Source organism: Malaclemys terrapin, chromosome 7, assembly GCF_027887155.1.
Source record: "Malaclemys terrapin pileata isolate rMalTer1 chromosome 7, rMalTer1.hap1, whole genome shotgun sequence".
In the NCBI taxonomy this organism is placed as follows: Eukaryota; Metazoa; Chordata; order Testudines; family Emydidae; genus Malaclemys; species Malaclemys terrapin.
The window spans coordinates 62,056,778-62,079,503 of NC_071511.1; the positions used below are offsets into that span (position 1 = coordinate 62,056,778).

At 59.9% G+C, this 22,726-nt stretch overlaps 2 protein-coding genes across 3 annotated transcripts; one reads left to right on the forward strand and one right to left on the reverse strand.

Annotated features, from left to right (window-relative positions):
* Positions 1-27: 27 nt before the first annotated feature.
* MTG1 (mitochondrial ribosome associated GTPase 1) lies at positions 28-11,045 on the forward strand. Of its 2 annotated transcripts, none has more exons than XM_054036153.1 (11): positions 28-173; positions 844-908; positions 1,265-1,369; positions 2,822-2,902; positions 3,938-3,994; positions 4,764-4,854; positions 5,473-5,534; positions 6,554-6,650; positions 7,384-7,465; positions 9,457-9,569; positions 10,214-11,045. In XM_054036153.1, the coding sequence occupies exons 1-11, from the start codon at positions 77-79 to the stop codon at positions 10,309-10,311; spliced, it is 948 nt and encodes a 315-aa protein (XP_053892128.1). In that variant the 5' UTR covers positions 28-76; the 3' UTR covers positions 10,312-11,045. The 2 variants fall into 2 exon arrangements, with proteins under 2 accessions (XP_053892128.1, XP_053892129.1); XM_054036154.1 differs by having other exon boundaries at positions 91-173; positions 806-908.
* Positions 11,046-12,651: 1,606 nt separating this feature from the next.
* Positions 12,652-20,801, reverse strand: SPRN (shadow of prion protein). The gene is made up of 2 exons (XM_054036156.1): positions 20,586-20,801; positions 12,652-16,859 (listed from the first exon to the last, which is right to left on the reverse strand). Exon 2 carries the CDS (start codon positions 16,837-16,839, stop codon positions 16,420-16,422), a length of 420 nt encoding a protein of 139 aa, XP_053892131.1. The 5' UTR covers positions 16,840-16,859; positions 20,586-20,801; the 3' UTR covers positions 12,652-16,419.
* Positions 20,802-22,726: the final 1,925 nt, after the last annotated feature.

A 22,726-nucleotide genomic window follows, 5' to 3' on the forward strand; every position in this document is an offset into this window, starting at 1 on the left:
GTTGGCCGGGCGGGGGGTGTTGCGGAGGGCGCACTCCGGGTCGCTCCCCTGGCGGCTCGTGGGTTCCGGCGGCGGGATGCGGCTGGCGGCGGGCGCGCTGCGGGCCTGGCGGGAGCGTTTCGATTTCGGCGGCCGGAACGTGGCCTCCTGGTTCCCCGGGCACATGGCCAAAGGTGGGGGGCTGGGCTGGGCTGCGGCGCTTTGCCCGAGGGTGCTCCGGGCCGGCTGAGGGATTTGCCGGGTTGTGTGCCGTGGGGCTAGAGAGTCGCTTGTTCTCCCAACGCCCGGGGGACGAGCAGTGTCTGTGCCCGCTACGGAGCCGGCCGCGTTCCCCCGCCGCAGCGTACGCGGGAGCCCGTCCCGCCCCGAACAGCTGCCTCCCCCGCCACGTGCAGGCGCCCCAAGCGGGGGAGACCCGCTGTGATCGATCTGTGTGTGGTCTCTCTCCGGATACTGGGTTTGCCTTGTCGGGGGTACCAGGTTTGCTGCCTTTCAAAGATGGTAGCCCTGTCAGTCCCGACTCCCGCAATATTTGGGGCCCGCTGGAAGTCCGGACTCCTGCAGACGCCTTGTTATTGGGATGACCAGACAGCAAGTGTGAAAAATCGGGACAGGGGGTGGAAGGTAATAGGAGAAAATATGAGAAAAGGACCCAAATATCAGGACTGTCCCTATAAAATCAGGACATCTGGTCATCCTACTTATTATGGCCAGGCAGGCAAGGGCCTGGCCCATGGGGCATCTCTGCCCAGGGCCTGGTCCGAGCTGCGGGCAGGGCTGAGCCAGTCCCTTCCCCTTTGGCCAGGCTTGGTGGGCACAGCTGACCTGGCTCCACTTTGGCAGGCCTGCGGCAGATGAAGGAGTCGCTGCGCAAGGTGGACTGCCTCATCGAGGTGCACGATGCCCGAATATCCTTCGGTGGCTGGAGCAGGTGGCCTGGGTGGAGGCTGTGCTGGTAGCACCACCGCCATAGCCCGAGCAGCATAGCGGAGCCCTGCCCCCTTGCGCAGCACCATGTGTATCCCCTCCACTGCTGTGTCTTTCCAAAGCCAGTGCGTAGAGCCCACGGGCCGGGTGTTGCCCTCTGTTCCCCACTGCTTCCCTCCCTGGCTGGGCCTTGCCATGGTGTGGTGTGCTGACGCAGCTGCGGGAACTTGCCTTGTGGGAGGTGAGAGTTTGTCTCCGATGGAGCAGAGTTCTGTGGGCTGGACCCTTCCCTGTCACTGCGGGTGTCTCAATTCTTTGGCTTCCTTAACAGTAGCACATCCCATTCTCAGGCCGGAATCCGGCCTTCCAGGAGGCCCTGGGAATCAGACCTCACTTGCTTGTACTGAACAAAATGGACCTGGCTGATCTGACTCACAAAGCAGTAAGAACCCAGTTTAACGTCTTTCTCCTCCCACTCTTCACAACCATCTTCCTGTTTAATTCACTGATGCAGCTTCTCCTTGTAATCTAGAGTAAACGTTGGGGCCGAGGCCAGGTCTACATTATAAACTTACAGTGGTATAACCATGTGGCTCAGGGGCTTGAAAAATCCACACCCCTGAGCAAAACAGTCATACCAACTTTACCCCCTGTGTACACAGCGCTATGGTGACAGGAGGGCTTCTCCCATTCATGTAGCTAGTGCGCCTCAGCGGTGGATTAGTTACGCCGAGGGGAGAAGCTCTCCCCTTTGGGCCAAATGTGTTAACATAAACTAGGCACTGTCCCAACGTTAAACAGTGTTAAATAAGGTTCAGAGTTTGGTATACAGAGGCCTCAGCCTGCTTAGTGCCATGGCAAACACACCTTGAAACAGTCTTTTATTAAAGATCCAGAAGAAAAGAAAAATAGTTGAAGTGTTTGAAACGGGGAAGTATTTAAGTAAGGCTTTCAGTTCATAAACATCCCTTGTTCCCTCTTCCTTTAGTCCTCCATCTCCCAGTGCTAGGCTGCGGCTGCAGGATGTGGCCAGCAGTCCATCGAGATGGCACTAAGGAGATCCAACACCCCCCGACTGTCAAACAGGCCACGTCTTTACAGGGTCCAAGCCAGCTGCAGCTCTTTTTGGAGACCGTCCAGCCAACCAGTGGGTGCAGTGGGGGAGATAGGCTCCCCCTGGACAGCTCCTTCACTCAGCTGACAGTAATCCCCACTGGTGTCTGCTGATACCTGGCTGTTCAGTGACCTGTGCAGGGCATGCTTGCTGATGGCTTGATCTGCCAGTAGCTCTGTGTTTGAACCATCCCTTCACACACTTTCTTCTTGTTGGGCTCTAGCAGTGAGGCTCAGTCCAGAGAGCTGTCCTCTGGGCCAGGATGGAGGCTCCACGGGGCTGGGGTCCTTGTGCGGCAGAGGCAGCAGAGTTGCTGCGGCTGTTGTCATTGTTGTCATATACTACTTGGCTGAACGATCCTGGATTCAGCCTGCAGTCTCCATTTTAGGTAGCATAGCCACGTAACACTCCCTGATCCTCACCGCACCCCTGTGAGCTATGGTGGGTTGGCTGAGTGTTGTCATCCCCGTTCTACAGATAGGGAAAAGGAGGCACAGAGCAGGGGGTCTAGACTCCGGGTTTCCCACAGGAGCCTGTCGGCCTTTCTGAGCTGGCCAGCATTCATGCTTTCCAGACAGGTAGTGGGGAGCTGAACAGATATTTGTGTTTTAGCATAGTGCCTTCTCTGTGAAGGGTAACTCAGCTGATGGCTACAGCACGCTTCACCCCAGTTAGCTCCAGCCTGAGCAGCCTTACCGTGGTTTGCCCTGTGTGACTGGGGCAAGGGGGCACCGTGGGCCACTGCATTCTCTGACATAGAAATCTCTCATTTCTTGCTAGAAAATTCTGGAGCGCTTGGAGCAGGAAGGACTCAAAAACATCCTCTTCACAAACTGCATAAAAGATGAAAATGTCAAGAAGGTAACAGCCCATCTCTTCTAACAGCAATTCCTTACGGTGTGTGTCCGCTCCGCAATGTGACTGCTTGGAGCTGAGGGCAAGCCGTGCTGCACTCAGCTGTTCAGCGCCCCGGGTGCCTCGGTGAGATCAGGTCCCATTAGTGACGGCAGTACATTTTGACTACAGGATTCCACTTTAGCTAATGCCGCCTCGGAATTGTTGACTTCAGATCTAAGAGTCCAGCTTGAACCTCTAAGCCCAGGGGAGTTTGTGGCGCTGGCAGTTAGAAAGAGCATCTCTTTACTCATACATTGAGTGCACCTTCCCCCAGGCTTGCTGAGAGACCACATGGGCAGCACTGCCTGCTGACATCCATACAATGTGCCTTTCTGAGCAGTGCCCTAGTGGCAGGCATGGCCGTTGCGGTACACTGAGAAGTAGGATCTGAGCACTCGTGCCGGGGACATCAGGGTTAAGCTTTGATTATTTTAAATGTTATTAAATGCTCATGCAGCCACAAACGTGGCCAAGCGCTTCTCTCAGACCTGCAGGGGAGTCCTCAGCTCCCATATTCTGCCCTGCAATGGGAGATCTGTGCATGCAAAATGAGCTTGGTATCAGTTGACATCCACCCTGCGGAGGGCAGAGGAGAATCTTACCTTTTATGTGGACCGAAACCATCAGTGTGAACATTCCCAGTCTCTCCTGCTTTGCCTGCATTAAAGCTGTGCATTAGTTGTACTCTGAACACACTGGAAGTGAAAGCCGGCTAGGAAGGACTCACCCCACCGTGTCTTGTCCATCCTGTTAGCACCTTCATTTGGAAGCAGTTGCCAGTTAAAACTGTGTTAAAGTACAGGCTAGCTGCAGAGAAGTCCCTGGCTTTCCCACTTGCTGGTGCATTGTAGCAGGAGGCGTGCCTGTCCTGCCAGTGAGTTGTGCCTGGCTGCTCGTAGCAGTACTGTGCTGGCCAAGGAGTCTAACGGCAGGGTACTACCCACTCGGGACAAAGCCACCAGTGCTTTGCTTAGCATGTGTCTTTGTATTGCCTTGCAGGTCATCCCTCTCATCACGGATCTGGTCAGCAGAAGCCAGCGCTACCAGAGAGCTGAGGTCAGCTAACGGGCCAGAGTGAGAATGGGGAAAGTGTGTGAGAGAGACCCACACACTGCTGTCCGGTTCCCCACATGGGCAAAGGGCTTGTCCAGCTGGACGCGCTGATCGGCGTGTAGATGGTGCCCAAAGAGGTCCTGGTTCTCAGAGTGCTGAGAGCCCTCCGTCCCCATTGGAATCAGCAGGAGATACAGCGCTCTGGTGGCTGTAGGGCCCCCAGCATGCTCTCAGCTCCTGGGGCTGGATCTTGCTCCTGGTTACACTAGCATCAGTGCAGAGAAGCTGACTCCAGTGGAGTGAATCTGGTTTTCCACGGTTTGAGTGGGAGAAGAGTCTGGCTTCTCTGTTCAGATGGAAACATTCCACTGGTGGCCTGGGCTTCCAGATGGTCTACCTGACTGTGCTGAAGCCAAGAGTGTAATGAACTGTGCCGGCCGCCATTCCCTGGCAAGGCTGGCTTATGACTTTCCTTGTTTCCATGCAGATCCAAATTAATCTGCCTGGACACATCCACGCTCCTGTTGTTAGCTCTGCCCTGCATGGTGTGTGTGGGGGAGGGGTGGGGGGGCGCGGTTGAGTGGGACGGGGAGCCTGGCATGGTGCTGGCTGGTGGATCTGGGGGCTGGCTGGGTGGGATGGGGAGCTTGGCACGGTGCCGGCTGGTGGATCTGGGGGCTGGCTGGGTGGGACGTGGAGCCTGGTGCGGTGCTGCCTGGCATTGCTGCCAAGGGAGGGAGCGGCTCATCCATCTCCCTTCCTGTTGTTCCAGAACGTGGAGTACTGCATCATGGTGATCGGAGTGCCCAACGTGGGGAAATCCTCCCTTATCAACTCCATGCGGAGGCTGCACCTCAAAAAGGGTACTTCCTTGTGTGCCTTCCCATTGTGCCCCGCGGCTCGGGGGGAGAGCACCCCCTGCCTGTGGGTCACAAATCCCTGGAGGACTGGGGGCTTTGAGGTGGCCTTGGGGTGGGTTCATCAGATCTCCTAGTGGTTCAACCCTCTCCTGCAGAGAACTGGCTCCCCCAGCTGCTGAATTGGCCCTGCAGGCTGCATCTTTTCCCTGGCTGTTCAGTCACCCAAGCTGAGCAGGGCTGGGCTTAGCCAGTGTTTAGCTAGGAGGCCCTGGAGGCAACAGGGGAGTTGGGCCCTTGTTCCCCTCTCTGCAGCTGCTCTGCCGTTGCTGTGATGTTCGATGAGGGATGCAGAGGGGCTGGCAGAACTTGCTTAGGAGCAGCGAGAGAGAAACCGGGGGGTTCTCTGGGGAACAGGCGCTGGCTGAACAGGGCCTCAGCTCTGGGACGTCAGTCCCATGAGGCACACTGATCAGAGGGATGGCTGGGGGATCTCTTGGATATGCACAGGGCCCACCCCTGCGCCACGAGGCCAGTGGCAAAGCTCCGTCAGTGCCCTGGGAGCAGGCCAGGCCAGAGTGAGCCTTCCTTCTCCAGCTGACTGGGCCTCTCCTTTTCCTGAAGGGAAAGCGTCCCGTGTGGGTAGCGAGCCAGGGATCACCAAGGCCGTGCTTACCAGAATCCAGGTACTGTCATTGGGAGCTGTGCCCCTGAGCACGGCCGGCTGGGGCGCTCTGCTGGCCATGTACACAGTGTGTAGCTAATGTGTGCACAGCGCGAGGGGCTGCGTGAGGCCAGTAGCCATTCAGTTGAAATGGTGAGAAGGTGGCCGGGTTAAGAGACCTCTGGGACAACACAGCATTGGTAGCTTCCAGAATAACCCTGGGGTGCTGCCTGGTCGTGTGGCTCCATAGTGATAGAATCTGGGAGCTGGGCCCCCAGGCCTGGCTTGAGGGGACTGCTTCGCTAGGTCCCCAGGACTGCAATGAAGTGCATGCCAGGATCTGTAGTCTCTGCACTGCTGGTAAAGGTCACCTTTAAAGGAAGTGGCCCTGGGTTCGGGCCTTCTCTTGGCTGGCTCTAGAAGACCTGCTGGCTTCAGGAAAGAGGCGATGTTTATGCAGGCTGTTGGATGATGGGGCCTGTTACATTGGGGTGCGCTCCAGTAGCCCCAGGGGGTTTGGGGAAGAGCTCTCTAAGGATTCAGCACCCCCACCCATTTGGGTAAGGGCTGGGAGCTCTGAACCCACCTCCATTCATCCCCCAGCAGAGCCAGAGCGCCAGAAGCCCACACCTGGTGTGGAACCCTCCTTGGCCTCCTTTGCCTGCCAGGAAAGATCCTGGATGACACCAGCCCAGTATGGTTCTTTGTGGATGACCCATGTAGGAGAAGGCTGGGCTCTGCCTTGCTTTGTGCTTTGCTTTGGCCCTTGGGCTGCTGGCAGGTTGCTCGAGGGACTCTTTGGGGCGGGTGCCCGGTTGTACTGGGCCGTTTCCAGTGCCAGCGTTCATGCTCCACAGAGTCTCTGCCCTGGGCTGGTGGATCACAGTGTTGTCTCACGCCATTCCCAAGTCAGCTGGTGGGGGGAATCGGCTTTGAAGTGTCAGCGGTCCCCTCCGTTTGTGCTGGCACTGCTCAGGGTGCTGGTTTGGGCTCTGCTCTCTGACCCACAGCTTCGTAACAAGCCTGCCTCTGCCTGTCTAGGTCTCCGAGAGGCCCCTTATGTATCTGCTGGACACGCCTGGAGTGCTGGCTCCGAGAATAGAGAGCGTGGAGGCGGGCATGAAGCTGGCTCTGTGTGGTGAGAAGGGTGCTGGAGCTGCAGCTGCTTCTGGCCAGGGGCTGTCCTCACTTGGCTCTGCTGGGGCTGAGATAGGAAGCCCCGGAGCTCATGATCATGGGCACAGTGTCGGGAGGGGGACACGTTCCACAAAGGCAGCAGGGCTTTGTGGAGGCAGTGCGGGCCCTGCCTTGAGACATGTTGTTATTGGGTGCTTGGGGCAGAGCCACTGCCCGTCCCCCTCCTCTGAGGAGCCCAGCTTGGGACAGGCTGCTGCTCCCAGCTGCCTGGAGAGGGAGCATCACTCAGCGCATGTGCTCCAGCCCAGCTGTCTGCCCGGCCCCTCTCCGCTGCCTGGCCATACTGGCTGTGAGCTGCAGCTGGTGAACATCCAGGAGATCAGCTGCTGGGGCTCTCGCCCCGGGGTGGGGGTGGCACTGCAGGCTCTAGAGCTCAGTAGGAACAGCCCATTTCTCCACCCCAGGGAGCTCCTTAGTAGGCCAGTGGCCACCTCCATACTGTGTCTGGCACTGTGGGCTGGAGCCTGGCTGTGCCCAGGGTGGCTCCTGGGGAGCAGCGCCTCGAAGGTGCCCTGTGCACACATTCTCAGGCTGACCAAGCCAGCCCCAGAGCAGGCGGCTGGAGCCCTGAGGGAGAGGGGTCGAGGCACAGCTCCCAGGCTAGTGCGGACGGGGCTGTCTCTTGCCCTCTGCCCTGCGTGGCTGGCACTCAGACTTTGTTCTGTGTCTCATAGGGGCCATCCGGGACCACCTGGTGGGCGAGGGCGTCATGGCCGACTACCTGCTGTACACCCTGAACAAGCAGCAGCAGTTCAGGTGAGCACTTCCTGAGCACCTGGCTGCTGTGGGGTCGGGGGGTGGGGCTGGGTGGGCTCATACATTGAGACCCCAGGGGCTTCCCTGGTCTTGGGAGCTGGCTCCTGCCCATGTCTCCCCAGTGCCACCCCTCAGCTCTTGCTTGGAGTCTGCTCTTGTGCTCGCTGTTGGCAGGGAAGCTCCTGCAGTGGGGGCGCTCCTTGCCAGAGCGGAGGGTCTGTCCGCTCCTGATGTGAGCCTGACTGGCTGTGCCCCTGCACTGAGCTGCCACAAGGGGCTGTAGGAGGTGGAGTGGTGCCCAGCGCGTGTATGCAGAGTGTCACGCTGCATGACTTTGAGGGCCAACCTCAGGGCAGACTATCAAAAGCAGGGCGACACCCCAGGCTGGTTGCATGGTCTAGAATTAGATTGCACCAGCCCAGTAACAAGTGGGTTCCTAAAGAACTAGAACAGTCTCACCATGGAATCACAGACAGTCCCCTTGGGCTCTCCGGTCTGTCTTGCCACCCAGGCAAGCTGGACTTAGTGAGGGCTGGTTGCTCTGCACCAAAGATCACAAAAGATTTGGGTTGCTGCTAGTCCCGTCCATTTGTACCTCAGATCTCACACCAAAGACAACATTTGTAGCCAAGCCTATGGTAAACTAACTAATGATGTATTCACTAGGAAAAGAAATGAGAGCAGTCTTAAGGTTAAAACAGGCAACCGTATAGTGTGTCTATGGTCTTTAAAGGTGATGGAGTTGTAGCAATCTGTCAGCACTGAATGTCTTTTAGGGCTAACCCAGGTTGACCCTGGGGGGGTCTTTGCTTCTGTTTTGTGGCTCCAGCCCTGGGAGAGTCAAAGGAGATGTTAGCTATTTTTATTTCCTTCCTAGCCTCTTCACGGGTGTGAAGGGACAATTAACACAGTCTTTGTATTGTGATGTCCCACAATGGCTCATTTAGTTTTGATAGCCCTGCCTGATGGGCAGGAGACATGCCCCTTGCCAGGTTCACCATTCCAGAGCAAACACTGTTTACAGTTACAAAGCAAACACTTATTTATCTTAGAGCCTGTGATAAAGAGATTACAAGTGTGATTGATGCAAGCAGCAATTTACAGACATTTCAGAAAGTTCTAAGTTCAGTACCCACCTTAGCCGTACTGACGCGCAGGAGAAACAGACTGGTTTCCAGCAATGAATTTGTCTGTGATTGGCTGAGGCCTGAAGCCTTGGCAAGAGCTGGCACCTGTTGAACAAAATGCAGCTCTTGTCCCAGAATCGGCTGCTGTGCTTTGCTGGTGCCTTCAGTGCTCTCTTCTGGCCACTGGGAGGCGCAGCGCTCATGGCTTGAAAGGGACAGCCAGCCTCCTGTACAGAGGGTCTGCAGGGGTTTCTGGGTGGCTTTGCTAGTGAAAAGAACGAAGAGTACTTGTGGCACCTTAGAGACTAACAAATGTATTTGGGCATAAGCTTTCGTGGGCACGAAAGTTTATGCCCAAATAAATTTGTTAGTCACTAGTTCTTTTTGCTGATACAGACTAACATGGCTACCCCTCTGAAACCTGTCTCTTTGCTAGTGAAGGCTCCCACCTGGAAAGGGCAGGTATCAGCCCTGCTGCCCCATGCCAGAGCAGCGAGGTGTTCGCTGCCAGAGGCCCCCGAAGCCAGCAGGCGCTGGCAGCTGTCCTTGTAGAGTGGCAGCGGGGACACCACATAGGTAGGGATGTGCAGAAATCCCTGCCGTCCCCAGGAGGTGGCAGTAGAGCTGCTTGGGTCACTGATGGGGCTGAAAGGAGCCCGGAAGGACCTGGGACCTGTCTTCTGTGTGGCTGGTTGGTCAACTGTGACATGGAGGGTGCTGGCCCTGCCCCAGAACAGGCACTGCATGCTGTGCAGCCACACCATCCCTCTGCACGCTCCTGAGCACGGAAGTGCTCTGCACAGGGAAAGCTGCCCTGTACCCTGGCCTGGCTGGTGCTAACCCACTCTCGCTGCCCTGGCACAGCTACGTGGAGCGCTACGGGCTGGGCGAGCCCAGCGACGACATTGAGAGCGTGCTCAAGCGGGTGGCACTGAAACTGGGCAAGACGCACAAAGTGAAGGTGCTCACAGGGACAGGTGAGTGCCCCTGCAGGCCTGGGACCCCATGGCGGGACGGGTGAGAGCTAGCTGGGGGGGGTCAACAGTTGAGTGCTCTCCCATGCCAGGCGGAGAGCCTGTGGGGAGGTGGGTAAGTGCTGTGCCCATGCCACTTGGAGATTCCAAGGCTTGAGGAGAGGACGAGGGAGCCCCCTAGCTGGGCGGGTGGGGGACAGAAGGGGAATGCCCCACCCACTGCAGGTTCTGGGGGAGCGCCATGGCCTAAAGGCATGCAGGGTAGGAGCGCCCCAGCTGCTGCCAACTGCAGTCTCTCTGTTCAGTGTGATTTCCTGAAGAGGCATGGCCAAGGTGTGGGGCTGGCACCAGGAAGGGCAGTGGGGGCTGGCAGGAGTTGCCCGTTGGAGCAATGGAGTCTGGTGACTGGGTGTGGGGAGGGAGGATCTCTGAGCCGTGGTGTGTTGTGGGGGAGCCTCTTGTGTCAGTTTGCATGGAACCAGGGCTATGCAGCACCCAGGGACCAGCCAGGGCTAGCTCCTCTCCCCCCGCTCCCAGCCTACATTTGGGGCTGTGTCTGTACAGTCGTGGACTCTGGAGCCCAGCCAGAGGTGCTGAGCTGGGCCATGAGCGCCCCACTCACCTACAGCCTTTGCCTTCTCTTGCAGGGGACGTGAACGTGATCGCGCCCGACTACTCTGCAGCCGCCTATGAGCTCCTGCGCACCTTCCGCAAGGGGGAGCTGGGCCAGGTGCTGCTGGACTGAGCCCTGCCCAGCCCCCACGCCTGGCTCGAGCTCAGCTGCCATCCTCTTGCGCAGGCTGATCATGGCTTGGAGGCGGCTCACGGGCACAGCGGGATGTGGTGGTGCCCAGGCTGTTTCCTTCCTCCTGCCCCATGCACATGCAGCTCTGGGGTCAGTATGGCCATGGCCAGGAGAGCAGCCCTCATGGGGGTCTGTTTGGCTTCCCAGCCAGGGCCCCTGTCATCACTTGGGTGGGCTCTGTCTGCCCATCATCCCCAAGGGTGATGTGCTGTGAACAGACCCTAGCCCAGGGACTCCACATCCTCTGTTTGGGGGAAGGGGGGAGAGGCGAGTCTTGGGGCAGTTCAGGGCCCTGCCTTTCCCCTGCGTAGGTTCGTGCTCCTTTGGGCTGTTGCCTCTGTGGGCAGAGCCAGCCTCCGTGTCTCCTGGAAGAGCAGAGCACACCCTGCCAGGGACCCCTTCTACACGAGGTGCTCTTTTGCTGTCCCACAGCATGGACCAAAGGGCTCCAGCTGTGTGCGGGCAAACCCTCATCTGCTCTGTCACTGCCACAGTGCTGGCAGCCCACTGGTCTTTAGTGGCCAGCAAGCCCCAGGTGCTGGGCCTGGATCCTGAGGGCAGGTACAGCGTGTGGTGGCAGCTTCGTTTAAAATAAAATCTGGGGCACGTGTAGTGAAATCCAAGCCCTGTGCTGCTGGGATTTAATGGCCATTAAATTCAATTCCACCCTGTCACCACGTTGGTATTTATTAACACAGCACTGTGTCGCTGGTGTTCTTGGGGGCTGGCACTGGGGGCAAGCATGTGAGCTGGATGTTCGTGCTGCAGTGATTTGTGGGGGGATCTAAGTGTTGTGATGTAAATTGTCTTTAGGTTTCAGATACTACCCAAGGGGCAGCAGCAGCTCCCCTCTCTCAGAGCGAGATGCTCAGGCTCTGCACACGCAGGCATCGTCGCCATGGCAGTCACTCAGGGCAGCTCCCTCCCCTCTCCCCCCCAGCAATGGGCTCAGGCAGCGTCACTGTGTCTCACATTCAGGTCACACTTTCATGGTCCTCTTTGCAGGCCCCCGTTTGAGTGCTGGAAGCTGAGACTGTGAACATGATTCTGATGTAAGGGCTGGATCCCACAGTGGCAGGGTTCGTGCTTCCCTGCAGACATAGGACAGCTGTTAGCTCTGGCAGAGAACAAGTTCCCTGCTGTAGTGGGCAGTGGTCTGAGTGTAGTGACATTTGCCCCTGCACTTGGGTGGGTATAGCAAGGACTGAGGGGACTGCAGCACCGCTCACACTGCCCCACAGGAGCTGGTTGCTTTTTGTGCCCAGCTGCCGCTAGGCCCCTTGGGGAGTGAAGTAGCTGAGCCTCCTCCATATGGGGCTGAGTCTGCTGGGGCAAGGTACCACACAGGAGTCCTCCTCACAGACCAGACCCTCCTTGATCACAGTGTCCATCAACCTCCCCAAGGTAGGAATCTCTAGTAGGAGAGAGCTCCTAAATCCACCAGCTAAAGGCTACACTAGTTCCAAGGGCTGGAAGCAGTGACTGGGCTGGAAATAAGGTACACGCTTTTAACAGTGAGGCCACTTAACGCACGGAATAGCTGACCAGGCACTTGGGGGATTCTCTGTCACATGGAGTCTTAACTCAGGATTGGATAGGGGCCGGTGGCAGCAATCACGGGGTGGGCTCTCTGCCTGTGCTCTGCACGAGATGAGACTGAATGGTCCCATCTGGCCTTAACCTCTCTGATCTCCTGACCTCCCAGTGAGAATTCAGGGCTGAACTGCTGCCTGTTCCCAGAGCTCTGGGGGAGCCGCGGGGGAAGGTGCTGCAGGCCATACATGACCAATGAGCAGGAATGGGAGAACCCATGGCCCCCACAGGCACTGAGCAATTGGCTAGAGACAGCCATCCAAGCTTCTTTTGGTGCTGGCTAGGGCAGCTGTACCCGAGTGGGGGGATAGTGTGTGCTCCGTCAGATATGGACTGTGCTCTGTGCTTCCCCCTGCACTCACAGCTCACCCTCTGCTTCAGCGAGGCAGCCTGGCTGAGCAGCCTCTCCATGCCCCCGGGCACGCAGCGATTGCACCCAGAGTGTAGGCACAAGCCCAGCAGCCCCCACAACCCCCCAAGCGTTATCCCTGCAAAGCCATGGCAGCAATGGAGGGTGATGGGATGAGAAGCCTGCAGCACTTCAGGGGAAGGCCCCATGCCAAGTGCAAGGGGGGCAGCCCTTGTGCCCCAGGGCTGGAAGAGGGTGTGTGTGCAAGATACCCCTGTCCTCCCTCTGATGAGCAGGTGCCACTCTGGCATGTCCCTCCCCAGCTCAGTGAGTCGGACTCTCCTCCTAGACTTTATTTCCACGTCACCGTGAACACACGTATAAAACCATTACAAACAAGGAACATTAAAAACGGGAGTGCAAGAACATACGGCCCCCTGCTTGCTGGGTGGGCTGGCATTAGGCCTGGCAAAGGGGCTGGGGCAGGGCTCTGCATGGAGAGGAGGGGGTGTCATAACTACACTGTTCACATGCACATACAGCGAGCTGGCCGCTCGCAGGGGCTGTCTAGACTGTGCCTGAAGCCCAGCCTGCCAGGCAGGGCCTGGGGGGATTCCCACCAGTCCTAGGGCACTAAGAAATAGCTTAGTGCCAATCTACCTCCTGCATCCTGCCTCTGGCTGCTGGTGGGTTAAGTGGGGGTGGTGGGGGAGTTTGGTCCAAAATGTAGAGGGCATTTTTTTAAAAAAGCCCAGAACCCCTGTGCCCCAAGTGCAGTGATTCCATGAACAGCCTGCTCTCAGGGGCCAGAGCTTGTGCATCTGTGCCAATGCCAGGCAGCACACCTGACGGCATGTGGGGAAGCCAAGCTGTTTGATGGACAGCTGAGGGTGAGCCTGGGGGGGGGGGAGCATGGAGCCCCCTCCCCTGGCCCGTGCAGAGCAGGGGGATCTGCCCCCCTCCAGGGTGGAGCCTCCCAGATGTTGGGGAGAGCACTCTTCCCCCCACCCCCTGTGGAAAAGCTGCAAGGACTGAGACTGTATTAACTCTCCTGGCTGTGCTGGGAAAGGCCCCCAGGCTGCGAGCTGGAGCCAGAGCAGGGCCTGTAACTCTGGAGCTGGCTTCCAACCAATCTGGATCCCCACGTGGATCTGCCTGTTTCCTGCCCTCTTTACCCCCAAGTGGAACTGGGGGCAGTTTCCTCCCCTCCCATGGGCACTTCCCCAATCAGCTCCTCGGTCACTTGAGCCCAGTTTCTCCCTCAGCCGGTGCCCAGAGCTCACTGGCAAACACGCTGGCTGGTACCAGAGGAGTTTCCCGCTGCAGCGGCTTCCCAAACCTACTAGTGGCTCAGCAGGCAGCACAGCTGCTGGCCAAGGCTCAGTAAGCTCATCCCTAACCTGCCACCATGGGACGCGTGACTGTATTGGCGGTACCTGCAGCATGTTGCATGGGGCTCTGCCATTTACAGCACTGAACAGGCTGGAAACCATCGCTGCTGTGGCAGCCAGCAGGGTTGAGCTCTGGCCTGTTGGAGACCTAGCACACACCTCTGCCAGTGCCACTGGCTTTCCTATGGGGACTAGCCACTCGAGGGGGAAGGGATGTACACTTGACCATTTGCTAGACAGCGTGGGAATACGGGACACAGGACTCCTGGGTCCTCTCCCTGCCCTTGGAGGGGAGTGTCGTCTCATGGTGAGGGATAGGGTAGCCAAAGCACGTATATTTGGCACATTCACTCTGCCAGACAGCGTGGCTGAGTTTGGGTCAGTCATGCCAGAGGCTGGGGTGTTAGTCCCAATTTGCTTGAAGTGACCCTGTGCATCGGTTACCATAGTAAGAGGGGGTAGGGTTACTACTTGACTGCCTCCTGGGGTTGGAGTGCAAGGTGGGGGCGGGGGGAGAATAGGCTCTGGGGAGTGCACGGCAATATGACCGCAGGCAGGAGAAAGGAGCACTGAGCTCATGAGTTCCTGCCTCTCAGCTCAGTGCACCTTCCCCAAGGCTACAGGGTGGGGGGCACTGGCAGCCTGGCAGTGCACCAGGAGGCCTGCTGAGCGTGTGGCTGCAAAGGAAGCAGGTGTCTACCCTGTGTCCCAGAGAGCCGGGTGAAGACCAGCATTCCTGTGCATTGCCCACATTTGGCTTGAAATCTTTGCATTTTCTTCAGCTGGGGCCGGGTCCAGCACTAACCCAGCCTGAATGGGGGGGGCATTCCCCTAAACCCCTCCCCTGCTCCAGAGGATACAGGGTCTTCACTTCCCCAGAGCCCCAAGGGCAGCCTCCTCTGCAGGGGATGAGGTGGTGCACCGGCTTTGTCCCAACCCCTCCCAGCTCTCCTGCACCATGGCCTCCCCCCACGAATCAGGACACTAAACCATGGCCCCTTTGGCTAACCGGGACAAGACAAATCAACCACTGTGACCCAACCCTCTAATCCCCTTTTGTAAATTAACAAATGAAGGCTGAGCGCAAAGACCGCTCCCCTCCCTCTGCCTGATCGCTCTGCCACCCGCCTTCTGGACTTCCTATTCTGTGTCGTTCTCAAGCTAGAGGGGCCTGCAAAATCAGGGCATTCAGAGTGGGAACTCATTCTGGGGCCAATTTCTGACCGATCAGCAGTTGGAACGCCAACGGATCGATTTTCCTGGAACACCTCCGATGTGCCCGTGCTGTGCTGTGATTAGGCACAGAGGTTTTGGGGCTGAGGCACCGTGGTTTTCATGCAAAACCAAGAGACTGACCTTCTGCTGTATGTGCAAACCTGAGCCCACCCTTCCCCGTGGTGGCACTGCACCGCAATGGGCACCCGCTTCACAGCCCTATCGAAAGCAGCTGGCGTATTTGCTGGGAGGTGGCTCGGCTGGGCCAGAAACACAGTACAGCTCTGCATGGCTGCACAGCTCAGCCAGGGCGTAAGTCAGGGCAACCTGCAGCTGAGCGGCTCCCAAGGCAGGGCTACGGCTGGTAGTGCTGTTCAGGCTTCTCCCCGAGCAGCCTGGCTCGACAGGCCCCATTTGGGCAGTGAGTTGGCAGGAGCCAGTCCATCCTGGTGGGCGCTGCTGAGATCAGTGGGGCTCAGACCCCTTCAGCCAGTGTCCGGCAGTCTGGGGAGGGCGGGGGTGTTCTGGGAGTGCTGAGGAAGCGGCGGCTGGGCAAGGAGGGCCCTTGGGTGTAAAGGAGCCAGGGGACTCATCTCCGGTTTGGGAGCAGCTGGCTCTAATCGTTGCCTCCATCTGTGGAATCAACCGGCACCATCCTCACCAGCCTGAGTCAGTGCCAGCGGTTGGGGTTCAAGCCAGGAGGACGTGGACTCCCGCATCACACCCAGCTCCGACCCCCCACATGCTTGGACAGACTGGCCCAGAGTCCCAGATCCCCACACCCCTTCCTCCCCCTCCCCCAGGAGATCCTGCTCCACATTGGCACTGACAGAGTGGAGCTGCTTCCCTCACCATGCAGCTCCACCCCAGCCGGCCTTCACCACAGCCCCCACAGGACACACAGGGCCGCTCTGGCCTCCCTTCCATGTTACCCCAGTTCGGCAGGAGAGTGGGGCCCCAAGACAGGGAGCTGGCACCCATGGCCCTACCCCAGCCTGTTGACCCAGGCTCCGCCCCTCATGCTCTGCCTTATCCTGCGGGCCCTGGCCCCACCCCACCCTGTGAGTCAAGACTCTGCCCCTCGTGGCACAGGCTGACAGGGCCAGTGCTTTGGGAAATGTCCATGTCAATCAGCATGAGTGGGGACGTCACAAGCTGCAGTGATGGCAGTGCCCGGCAACCTCACGCTACCCACAGCAGCTGCTCCAGGTCCCCCTGCTGGGGGCCTCGGGCTGCACCACTTGCCCTCATCACAGCCAAGAGCAAAGCCCCAGTGGGATCAGGCCCTGGGGCACTGCCCCAGTTGCCTTGCTGGCTGCTGCTCCAGCTCCAGCCCGTTGGGCAGTGCAGGCTGCTCCAGCCCCGCGGCAGGCAGGAGAGCCACTTGGCCTGCAGGGGGCTGGGGCAGATGCAGCTGGATGGGGCTGGTGCTGCCCGGGCCCAGCAGGTGGCGCTCTGCCGGCTCCAACACATGGAGGGTGGGTCGGGCGCCGTGGGCCCTTACAGGGGAAGGAGCTGGAAGAAGCCAGTCACCAGGCAGAGGGAGATGGCAAGGTGCGCCGTGTCCTGGGCCCGGGCAGCCGAGGTCCACGACCGGTAGCTGTACACGCTGCTGCCCGTCCTGTTGCCTTCCTGGAACTCAGAGCCGTCATCTGGACCAAACTCTCCGGAGATCCTCATCCTCCTGTGGGCCGCTCCTGCCGCCACGCCTGCCGCCGCACCCGCCGCCGCCGCTGCCGCCACCCGCAGCCCCGCTCCTGAGGAGCCGTAGCGAGGGGCAGCCTTGGCTCGGCTGCGGGCCATGCCCCGGCCACGGGCCGCCCCCCGCGCTCCGCCCCGCCCACCCTTGCAGGTGACGCTGTCGCAGAAGAAGGCAGCCAGCAGGAGGAGAGTCCAGCAGGTGGCGGTGCGTCTCTTCATCCCGGTGCTACCCCCCGCACCTGGAACGAGAGGGACCAAGAGGCACGTCAGTGCCAGGCTCAGGGCAGGGGTGTCGGCGCAAGCGGTGCCATCCCCCAGGGCTAGGAGGGCCAGGCGCGGTGCCAGCGTTCAGGCTGGGCTGCAGGGGACCCACGCCCCTGCCTCGGCCCCTGACCGGAACTGGGTGCTAATGGCAGAGCCCCACCTCTGCTGGCGTGGCTGGGCCAAATCTGAGCAGAGCTGTGCCCCTGTGCGCCAGGTTCCAATCAAATTTGGAGTGGTCAGGCGGGTAACCCAGGGCCCTGCCTTAGCAACAATCTGGCTGTGCCTGGCCTGCTGCCCTGAGTGTTACCCTCCCAGCAGGGATTGGCTGCTGGGCTCTGCCTGGGGCTGGCTGATGTGGGGGGCGTCCACGGGGACTGGATCCCGGGCAAGCACAGGAATGGCTGCCCCTGAAAGCCAGCCTGGTCAGCCCTGAACTGAACTCTGATTCTGAAATCCCAACCCCTCCCCCGCTGCTCCTCCTGGCCATGATCTACTGCCTCCCACCACCAAGGGGATGCAGGGGTGTATGGGCAGGCTCAGGGGCATGTGGGGGGTACAGGGGCTGGAGAGAGGTTGGGGGGCTCTGGGAATGTGGGGATGCAGGGGCTGGAGTGGGGTTGGGGGCTCAGGGAATGTGGGGGTTCAGGGGTTTGGAGTGGGGTTGGGGGGCTCTGGGGAATGTGGAGGGGTTGGACAGTCAGGGAATGTGTGGGTGTGGGGGGGGGCTGGAGTGTAGTTGGGGAGCTCAGGGAATGTGGGGGTTCAGGGGGCTGGAATGTGGGGGCTCTGGGGAATGTGGATTTTTTGGGGGAGTTGGGAGGCTCTGGAAATGTGGAGCGGTTGGAGGGTCAGGGAATGTGGGGGGAAATGGGGGGCTGGAATGGAGTTGGGGGCTAGGGCAACATGTGAGGCTGAGGGCTGCAGGGGTTTGGAGGGCAAGAGATAACAGTCACCATCACACACTATTTCACTCTGCGAGGCCAGTCCATCTCCCTGTGCCATAGAGCCCATTTCCCACGTTCCCCTCCAGGCACAGCACCCACAGGAACTGGGCTGGGGGCACAGCAGGTAGGGTCTTGCCCTTGCTCTTGCCCTTTGGCTTTGCGGGAGCTTAGGTTTGCCATGTGCGGCTGGGCTACGTGCCCTGCTGGCGTTGCAGGACGTGTCGAGGCCCTGACTTGGATCCAGTGAGGAAGGGGCCAGATCCTGGCTGGGAAGCCAGCAGTGGGCACATGGTGCCTGATCCACAGGCTGGCAGCAGGGAACCCTGATGGCAGCGATTTGTCAGACCCTCCGCGGCTGAAGGAGCCGATCCAGAGAGGTGGGCGCCACCTTGTGCCCCGAGTGCCTATGGCTCAGTCCTGCCAGGCACAGGGCTCCCTCTGTAGAAGCTAATGGGTGCACTCCTTGTAGTAAGTGTATGGGGCCCCACTCTGTGTCCTGGCCTCCACGCTCCCACCTGGCCCTTCACATGGGCACCCTGCCAGCGTGTTGGCCCCAGGACTCCAGGCACAAATCAGCGGTTGTACAAGGCCAGGAACGAAAGGAGGATTCCATCTGCTCTGGGCACCCCAAACCCCTGGGAGCCACACTGCTGAGGAATACGAGGCAGCAGGGCTTGAGCGCCATGGGGGCCCCAGGGTACAGCTGGGCTGGGAGCTGCGGGGCACAGAATGGATGCCCAGGCCTGTAGCCCTGCACACGTGAGCCAAGCTGCACTCGGGCCCTTCACAGAGCCCCCCAGCAGAGGCAGCATGGAACTGGCTGCAGATCACTGGCAATGGAGTGGGGAGCAGTGCGGGAGCTGTACCAAGGGGAAGCCCCTTGAGGACAAGGGGAAAGGGCTGCCTGCCAGGAAGGGGGTGTCGGGCACAGAAGGGAAGGCTGGTGCCTGGCTCCTGGAGGGGGTGAGGGATGGAATAGCAGCATCCCCCACCGCCAGGCTGGGAGTCAGCAATGCTCCGCATCTGCTGTTCCCCCCTCCCCTGTATCTGTGCCACGCAGCAGAGCTGTGCCCACGCTGATCCCAGCCACGCCCTCTGCTGAGCGCCAGGCTGCACACGGCACAGGCATTAGCACGCTCGTTTCTAAGCGACGAGAAGTAGATTCAGCTCCAGCAGAGCAGCAAACCCCTCCCCCATAGCCAAGGCCTCAGCTTCCCTTGGCACTGGCCCCCCGGGCCAGGCAGGTGAGAGGCCAGGATGCCCACCCAGGCTTCCCGAGGGCTGCAAAACTCCCAGCCCATCAGCCAGAGACCCCAGCGACGCTGTGAAGCTGCTCCAAGGGGGAAATCTGCTCTCCGGCCCTGAGCACCTCGATTCCTGCCTTGTCCCTGCTGGTTCCAAGCGGCCAGCCTGCATAGCCTGCGTGGAGCCAGGACTCTGCCAGACGGTCCCGTTCCCTCCGCACGTGCCAGGCTAGCCTTGGCACTAGGCGCCACCTTCCCTGCTGGTCCCCCCAGGCCAGAAAGCTGTGAGCGTCCCTGTACGCTCTGCGGCCGGGGCAGAGTCCTCTGCTGGGGCTATGGCTGGGGCAGGGCTGTGCCCGCAGTGCCCAGGGCTGTTGCTGCGTCCACCTGCAGCATGCCCCATGCTGGAACCAGCAGCTGGGGTGGGTTGTTCCTCTTGGTTTGGTTTTGCCCTGATGAGAAGTGTTAGTTCCAGTAAATGTGACAGCAGCATCCTAGCCTGAGCCATGCAGGACTGGCGTGTCCATGCCTGCCCCCACGCCCTGGGCACGCAGGAGCCCCCTACACCAAGGGGATCTCATCAGCAGCAAGTGCAGTAATGGCTCAGGTTGACCCCCTCTCCCCAGGACAGGCCAGTGTCTTGCTGGTGACCCCACAGCTCACCCAGCTGCCTCCAAACGTGCCAAGCTGCCACTGTGAGAGCCCTCACCACAGGCAGGGAGCCAGGAATAGGGGCAGGGAGGGGGCAGGCAGGCAGGGGCAGGGTTGTGAGGCACGGGGGCAGGCAGGGAGTTGAGTGAGGAGCTGGGAGCAAGGGCAGGTTTGTGGGGAGAGGACTGGGGGGCCAGGAGCAGGGTTTGGGGCAGGGAAGGGACTGGGTGAGGAGCTGGGGGGCAGTGGGGCGGGCAGGAGGCTGGGACCAGGGGTAGGGTGAGGAGGAAGGTTGCGGGAACTTGCCGGGGGCGGACGGGCCCGGACACCTCGCCGCCCGCTGGCCGCAGGGGGTTGGGTCACCCTGGAGCCACCCGAGCGGAGTCAGGCTGCGTTCGCTGCCCGCTCCCCCGGCACAGGCAGCACGGGGCATGGCCCCACCGCACTCGCAGCCACCAGCATCCCGGCAGGGTCAGGCCCGCTCCCCCACCGCATGGCCAAGAGGGACACGGACCCCGCAATCTTCTGCACACACACCCCCCGCAATCCTCTGCACACACACATCGCCATCCTCTACACACACACGCACACACACACACACACATCACCATCTGCACACACACACTCCCCGCCATCCTCTGCACACACACACACCACACACCCTGCCATCCTCTGCACACCCCACTTTCCTCTGCGCGCACGCACACACGCACACACACACACTGCCATCCTCTGCACGCACACACACACAGAATCCGCCATCCTCTGCACACAAACACACACACACACACATACACACCTTCCATCTTCTGCGCGCGAGCGCACACACAAAGACAGACAGTTATTCTTCCACGCTGCCTACCGGGCAGGGAGGGGCCAGCCCCGCGGCCAAGGCTCCAGCTCCACCTCGGCTCCGCACTGCCGATGGACGCTGCGGGCACGAGGGACCCCCCGTCCTGGGCTCGGCTCCTGGGTCCTCGTTGCAGAGGCGGCGGCGCTGGCAGCCCCGGCTTCTCCTGCTCCGCCCAGGACTCCTCCCCGCCCAGCACTACGAGCAGAGCTGTGGGGAGGGAGAACCGGGTGGTTGGCTAGGGGCGGGGGTTGTGGTGTTCAACGGCGCTCCGTGTGTGGGGGTGGGCGGGAGTGTGTGTATGGTGTGGTCCGGGTTCTCTGCGTGGGGGTTGTGGTGTGGCACGTGTGCTCTGTGTGTGTGGCGGGGGGCGGGTTGCGGTGTGGCTCGGGAGTCGGGTGCTCCGTGTGTGGAGTCGTGGTGTGGCATGGGTGCTCTGTGTGTTGGGTTGCGGTGTGGCCTGAGTGCTCTGTGTCGGGGTTGTGGTGTGGCACGGGTGCTCTGTGTTTGGGGGAGTTGTGGTGTGGCACGGGTGCTTAGTGTATATGTGGGAGTTTTGGTGTGGGTGCTCTGTGTGTGGGGCTGCTGTGTGGCACGGGTGCTCTGTGTGATGGGCTGCAGTGTCGCCCGGGTGCTCTGTGTGTTGGGTTGCAGTGTGGCATGGGTGCTCTGTTTAGCGGGGTTGTGAAATGGGTGCTCTGTGTGTCAGGGGGTTGCAGTGTGGCACAGGTGCTCTGGATACAGGGATGCTGTGTGGCATGAGTGCTCTATGTGGGAGGGGTTGTGGTGTGGCACAGGTGTTGTGTGTTTGGGAGAGTTGCAATGTGGCATGGGTGTTCTGTGGGGTGGGGGTTGCAGTGTGGTACGGGTTCTCTGTGTGAGGGTTGTGGTGTGGCACTGGTGCTCTGTGTTTGGAGGGTCGGGGTGTGGCACAGGTGCTCTGTGGGGTGGGTTGTAGTGTGGCATGGGTGGTCTGTGTGGGGAGCTGCGGTATGGCACGGGAGCTTTGTGTGCAGGGTTGTGGTGTGGCAAGGGTGCTCTGGGGGGGTTGTGGTGTGGCATGGGTGCTCTGTGTGGGGGGAATGCAGTGTGGAATGGGTGCTCTGTGTAAGGGTTGTTGTGTGGCATGGGTGCTCTGTCTGTGGGAGACGCGGTGTGGCAAGAGTGGTGTGTTGGGAGTTGCGGTGTGGCATGGGTGCTCTGTGGGGGGAGGTTGCAGTGTGGCACAAGTGCTCTATGTGTGGGGGTTGCAGTGTGGCACGGGTGCTCTGTGTGGAGGGGATTGTGGTGTGGCACGGGTGCTCTGTGTTTGGAGCTGCGGTGCGGCATGGGTGCTCTGTGTGTCATGGGGTGGCAGTGTGGCACAGGTGGTCTGTGTGTGGGGGGTTGCTCTTTGGGGGAGGTTGTGGTGTGGCACAGGTGGTCTGTGTGGGGGGGTGCGGGTGTGACATGACATGGGTGCTCTGTGTTGGGGAGATGCGGTGTGGCACGGGTGCTGTGTGTGTGTTGGTGTGGTGGGCTCTTATTTTAGTGACACCCCCATTGTTCCCACAGGATCCTTTTGCCAAGTCCCCACCCACCCCTCCCCCTCTCAGTGCCGCAGACGATGATGAAGATTGGCATCTATATCTGGGGCATGGCTGGATTATACTGCACTATGCAATGGCGGGACTCACTGTATTTTCAGGAGAATGTATGTGAAGCAGTTGGGATTAGAGGGGGCAGTGAGCTGGGGAGCCCTCTGCGGGGAGGAGTGGATGGGGAGAGGTGCAGGGGCGAGTGGGGATAGGGCCGGGGAAGGGACATGCGGGCAGGTTGGCAGGGGATTGGAGGGGAGACAGGCCATGCTTCCTTGTCTTCCTCCTGCTACTGCTGGGAGCCCCCCTCTCACTATGGGGATGGAGGGCTGGAGGGGGGCTCAGGAATGGATCAAAGGGGGTTGCAGCTGGGATCTGGCATGTCCTGTGTGCCCAGGCTGGGCTCTTGTGCCTACTCTGAGATTGGGGCTTGCAGCAGCACAGCTATCTTAAAGGGACAGCCAGCACATCATACTGGGCACAGAGAGACCCAGAACATGATCACTTGGGCCTACGGGGAGGAATTTGTTCTTTATTCTTGTGTGCATGGGTGCTTGTGTGTGCGGGTGCACGCAT